Source organism: Eutrema salsugineum, unplaced genomic scaffold, assembly GCF_000478725.1.
Source record: "Eutrema salsugineum unplaced genomic scaffold, Eutsalg1_0 scaffold_15, whole genome shotgun sequence".
In the NCBI taxonomy this organism is placed as follows: domain Eukaryota; kingdom Viridiplantae; phylum Streptophyta; class Magnoliopsida; order Brassicales; family Brassicaceae; genus Eutrema; species Eutrema salsugineum.
This window is the reverse complement of record NW_006256867.1, coordinates 3325807-3331806: the sequence shown is the minus strand read 5'-3', so window position 1 is coordinate 3331806 and position 6000 is coordinate 3325807. Positions and strand designations below refer to the sequence as shown.

The 6000-nt window shown below is 37.1% G+C and overlaps 1 protein-coding gene across 1 annotated transcript; it reads left to right on the top strand.

Annotated features, from left to right (window-relative positions):
• Positions 1–3458: 3458 nt before the first annotated feature.
• On the top strand, positions 3459–5683 carry LOC18022350 (cytoplasmic 60S subunit biogenesis factor REI1 homolog 2). Its single transcript, XM_006404921.2, has 5 exons — positions 3459–3703; positions 3991–4560; positions 4649–4818; positions 4909–5118; positions 5190–5683. The coding sequence occupies exons 1-5, from the start codon at positions 3599–3601 to the stop codon at positions 5344–5346; spliced, it is 1212 nt and encodes a 403-aa protein (XP_006404984.1). The 5' UTR covers positions 3459–3598; the 3' UTR covers positions 5347–5683.
• The last annotated feature ends 317 nt before the right edge of the window (positions 5684–6000 follow it).

Sequence of the window (6000 nt, the reverse complement as noted above, 5' to 3'; positions counted from 1 at the left end):
GAAAATAGAGTATATGAATTGTTGATGAATCATAAATCTAATAAAATAATCAACGAGCAAGGTAAATATATAATAGAGGACCTCAAGTCAATGACCAAAATGAATATATAGCAGAAGACCTCAAATCGATGTACCGTTGATGTGTTGATGTTCTCTGTTTTTTTCAAAATAGCCATTGATGAATCATAAATCTCATAAAAAAATCAACGAGCAAAGTGAATATATAAGAGAGGACCTTAAGTCAACGACGAAAGTGAATATATAAGAGAGGATCACAAATCGACGGACCGTTGCTGTGTTGTTCTTTTCTGCTCCCTTCTCTGTTTTTTTTTTTTCTCAGAAAAGCTAAAAGTAACATGTTTGTTTATATAACACAATAATTTTTTTTTTGTGTCGAGATAAAGTTAAAAAATTTGTAAAATTTTATCCAATTAGACATTTAATAATATCAAGTAATAAGATATCTTTATCTCAAATAAAAAATTAATCATAATATTAATTATTTCAAAATTTTATTTTCATTTAATAGGTTATGTTATTCCTAATTAAATTTTGGTCAAAAGTTCTTTTAACATATATCAAAAGTTTATTTTGGAAAATAAATAAATTAAAACAGTGTATTTTACTAATTCACATACTTAATTAGTGTATTTTGCCAATTATCCCATAAATAAATATATTAAGGATATAAACAAGAAACAGGCCTGGATAATGAAACGATTCAACTTTCGGCCTATCAGCTTGTGCTCAGTCAGTTATAAAATCATTTCTAAAGTCTTAGTTATGCGGCTCAAGAATTGTCTTGGTTCGATTATTTCAGAAGCTCAATCTGCTTTTGTTCCTGGAAGAAATATTAATGACAACATCCTCATTGCTCATGAACTTGTTCATGCACTCAATGCCAAAAAGGATTGTTCAGAGAACTATATGGTTATTAAAACGGACCGAGTGGAATGGTGTTTTTTGGAACGAGCAATGCATCAGATGGGCTTCGACAACAAATGGATTAAGTGGGTGATGACTTGTGTTTGTTCAGTCTCGTATTCTGTATTAATTAATGGAGCTTCCTATGGACACATTACTCCAAGCAGAGGAATTCGACAAGGGTGTTCGCTGTCTCCATATTTATTCTTAATATGTGCGGAGGTACTTAGTCAGATGATTGCTCGAGCTGAGAAAAACAAGATCTTCAGGGCATGAAACTTGCTAGACATTGCCCGACAATCACACATCTCCTTTTTGCTGATGACTCTCTATTTTTTTGTCGAGCAGATTATGCAAACTGTGAAGAGTTGGCTCGTATTATCAATGATTATGAAGTCATTTCTGGCCAGAAAGTTAATTACAATAAATCCTCCATCATCTTTGGCGCGAGAGTGGAAGAAGATCAAAGGATGATCATGAGAGATATTTTGGGAATTGAGCATATGGGCGGCGAAGGTAAATACTTAGGTCTGCCTGAACAACTAGGAAGAAGTAAAGTTGAAGCTTTCGATTTTGTGGTAAAGAGGATACGAGATACATTAGGAGGCTGGTATAATCAATTTCTTTCACCAGCAGGCAAAGAAGTTTTGATAAAATCGGTTTTGTTGGCAAAACCAATTTATCCTATGAACTGTTTTCTTCTACCAAAAACTCTTTGCGATGATATAAATAGTGCACTGTCAGAGTTTTGGTGGGGCTCAGATGAGGGTAAAAGGAAAATCTCTTGGATATCATGGAAGAGATTATCTTTACCAAAGAAAGAAGGAGGCATGGGATTCAGAGATTTACAGCGATTCAATGAGGCTCTATTAGCAAAGCATGCTTGGCGTCTATTTCAAAATCAATCATCTTTGTTGGCCAGATTGTACAAAGGTCGTTATCACAATAAGTCGACATTTTTACAGTCGTCTTGTGGAGGACAATCTTCGTACGGTTGGAGATCGATTCAAGCAGGGAAGGAACTGCTAGCAAAAGGATTAAAGGTTCAACTAGGAGATGGTCATAATACAAAGGTCTTTTCCGATTACTGGTTACCTTCGAAGCCGCTAAGGTTAGCCAGAAGTAATAATAATGCCTCTATGCTCACTGTAAGAGAATTATGGACAGAGGGTAACATGGTATGGAATCATGAAAAACTCGATCAATTTTTGGTCCCAGAAGATGCAGCTCTAGCCAAAACTATCATCCTTTCTACTTATGAAACTGAGGATCGTTTAGTTTGGGCATACACAGAAGACTCAACATATACTGTCAAATCAGGTTATTGGGTAGCAACGCATATTGGGATTGAGAATGAGGATATTATTCCACCAGCAGGTGATTTAGAACTCAAAAATGAGATTTGGAAACTAAATATTCTTCCAAAGATTAAGCATTTCTTATGGAGGGTTCTCACAGGTGCATTATCTACAGCAGACAGACTTCGGAGCAGACAGATCAATATGAGTTCATTATGTCAACGTTGTTGTCAACATGATGAGACTATAAACCACGTGATCTTTGAGTGTCTCCACGCTAAAGCTATATGGAGATGTGCCGGAATATTACATTTTGATTCAAATGTTGCAGGTTTAGAAGCTAATATCCACACATTATTTAGAATATACCGTAATGGAGCAGGTTCGGAGGAATCTAAGCTGTTACCATTTTGGACTTGCTGGATCATTTGGAAGTCAAGGAATGAGTTCTTGTTTAGATCACGTAATACTCACCCAAATGACGATGGCGTAAGAGCTATAGATGCAGTACAAGAGTGGATAGATATTATGTCTGAAGAACAATCAAAAATTACCTTCTTTGAGAGTGACAGAGTTTTGGACCGTTCAAGTTATTGGGAGCCACCACCAAATAATTGGTTAAAGTGCAACTTTGATAGTAGTTGGAAAGCAAATTCTGATACTACAGGTTTAGGGTGGATAGTTCGAGACCATAGTGGGAAACATATTTGCTCTGGAGCTTCTAAAGGTTCAACTGCGTTTTCTCCATTGCAAGCAGAAGCTATGAGCTTTTTATATGCGCTTCAAATAGTTTGGATAAAAGGTTGGAGATATGTGTGGTTTGAAAGTGACAATCTGCAGTTGGTCAACTTGATTAATCAACAAAGAAACCATGTTGAAATAGGCAATTTGCTTACGGATATTCGCTATTGGATGGGAAAATTATTAGAGTGTTCTCTTAGTCATACCAATCGAGAAAGGAATTCTGCAGCTGATGTTTTGGCAAAGCGAAGCTTTCATCTCTTAGAATCTAGTTGTTGTTATTATATTCCTGCAGTTTGGTTACAGAACTATTTGTATTTCCCATATACTTTATAAAATAATAAAATAGCTGTTAAAAAAAAAAAATGAAACGATTCAACTTTTGTTTGGGCCAAAATTAAATCCAAACGGCTTAATCCGACCCATAATAAGTCACCTGCTTACGCAAAAAAACCGACTTTTTTTTTTTGTGACTTTTGGGGAATAATCGTCGTTAACAAATTTTGCTTTTAACCTTCTTCCCTCAACCGACCTCCGAGCCATCGCCGCAAGTATATAAATAGCTCATCCCTAACCTCTAAACACTTTTTCTTTCCTTCTTCTTCTTCATTTTCAATCGATCGAGATAGAGAGAGATGTCAGGCTTAGCTTGTAATTCGTGTAACAAGGAGTTCGAAGACGACGCTGAGCAGAAACTCCATTACAAGTCCGAATGGCACCGTTACAATCTCAAACGCAAGGTGAGTAAATTATTCTCTGCTGATTTTGGTTGATTTTCTTTGATTTTTCCCTAAGATTGGATTTGTTTGTTTTCTCGGGAAACTCCTGTTTCCTTCCGAGTCGTAGATTCGTTAGGGTTGATATGATTCCTGATTGTGATGGCAAGCTTTCTGTAATTTATTGAGAAGGAACGAAGAAGAAAGAGCTTTCGTTTGTTTGTTCATTTGATTTTGTTCTTCAGTTGCTATTACGTTTCTGTTCCTGTGATTATGATGAATCGGTTTGGTTTTATGTTGTAAATGTTAAGATTGCTGGTGTTCCTGGAGTTACGGAAGCACTTTTCGAAGCTAGACAAGCTGCGATTGCTCAGGAGAAGGTCAAATCTAACGAAGCACCATTGCTTTATAGTTGTGGAATCTGTGGTAAAGGTTACAGGAGCTCCAAGGCTCATGAGCAGCATCTCAAGTCGAAGAGTCACGTTTTGAAAGCTTCTTCGCAAGGGACGAGCAACGGAGACGAGGATAAAGCGATCATCAAGCAGCTTCCTCCTCGCCGTGTTGAGAAAAACGACCCTTCTCAACTAAAAGGTTCGATTGAGGAAGAGAGTGAAGAGAGTGAAGATGAATGGGTTGAGGTTGGTTCTGACGAGGATTTGGACGGTGAAGATATGGATGCAGACGAGTCTGGTTCTGGTGATGATATGGATGAGGATGATATCGAGTTTGAATTGGATCCGGCTTGCTGTTTGATGTGTGATAAAAAGCATAAGACGATTGAGAAGTGCATGGTTCATATGCATAAGTACCATGGATTCTTCATTCCCGATATCGAATACCTAAAGGATCCAAAAGGGTTTCTAACCTACGTTGGTCTAAAGGTCTGTAATTTTGTGTCGTCACTTTAGTCCTCGTTGTTTTCACGGTCTTGGATGTTTTTCTTAGCTGCTTACATGGTGGTGGTTATAGGTGAAGAGGGACTTCATATGTTTGTACTGCAATGAATTGTGCCATCCATTTAGTAGTTTGGAAGCTGTGCGGAAGCATATGGAAGCTAAGGGACATTGCAAAGTGCATTATGGTGATGGTGGCGATGAAGAAGATGCAGAACTTGAAGAGTTCTATGATTACACCAGCAGGTCACCATTGTTTGGTATCTTATTTACCAAGTCTTGCGTTTTCTTTTTTGCTTGAACTAATGTTTCCTTTGAATGTGTGTGTTTGTACAGCTATGTCAACGAAGGCGAAAATCAGATGGTTGTATCCGGAGAATCAGCTAACACCGTGGAGCTTTTTGGTGGGTCTGAGCTTGTGATCACCAAAAGAACCGATGACAAAGTGACGTCTAGGACTCTCGGGTCTCGAGAATTCATGCGCTACTACAAACAGAAGCCACCTCCATCTTCTCAGAAGCACATTGTCAACTCATTAACCTCGAGGTTTATCTTTGACCTCTCTGTCTTTAGAATCAGGATTTGCAGAATCTGACTTCAATGGAACTTATTCACAGGTACAAGAGCATGGGTCTAGCAACAGTGCACTCGAAGGAGGACATAGTGAGGATGAAGGTGATGAGAGAGATGAACAAAAGAGGAGCGAAAATGCGTGTTAAGCTTGGAATGAAGAGCAACGTCATCAGAAACCTGCCCAATAACGTCACGTATTAAGTCTCTGGTAAACTCTTTTGTTTGATTCTGTAACGGATCATTGTAATTGTGAGAGATGATCGACAAACCAAAGTTTTATGGAACTTGTGTTGGTCAGTGAGTGCAGAACCTATCTGAGCTTATATGCATTTGAAGGGTCTCACTCTTCGATTTTGTGCCATTTAGTCTCGAGAATGTTTTACTTTTGAGCAGAGTTTGTATCTCTTTTGTCCCGTACTTTATTGTCCTATTTTTTTTTGTTTTTTTGTTTTTGTTTTTTGTTTTTTGGTAACTACACAGTCTACACTCTACACTCTATACTATCTAATCAATAGTTATTTACCTTTAATAAACGATGAACGGCAAATCCTTTTTATTTTGATCAACACTAATCTATACTACTTTTAGCAAGAAAGTGATATACAAATACACAGAATTTTAGGGTGCTAATAATTGTCTATGACACTCTAGTAAGTGAGCAAATTTGTACTTGATTAAGATTGTTTGCAAATGGAAAAACGAGCTTGGTTCAAGCTTAAAGGAAACATGTGATGATCTCAAATACGATAACAACAAATATATTTTCATAGGATCTTATTTTTAATGATATTTGATTGATTCAATGGGTGGAAGGAGAAATTTTGGGATGCAAATTTTTCAAATTTATCGTCTTTG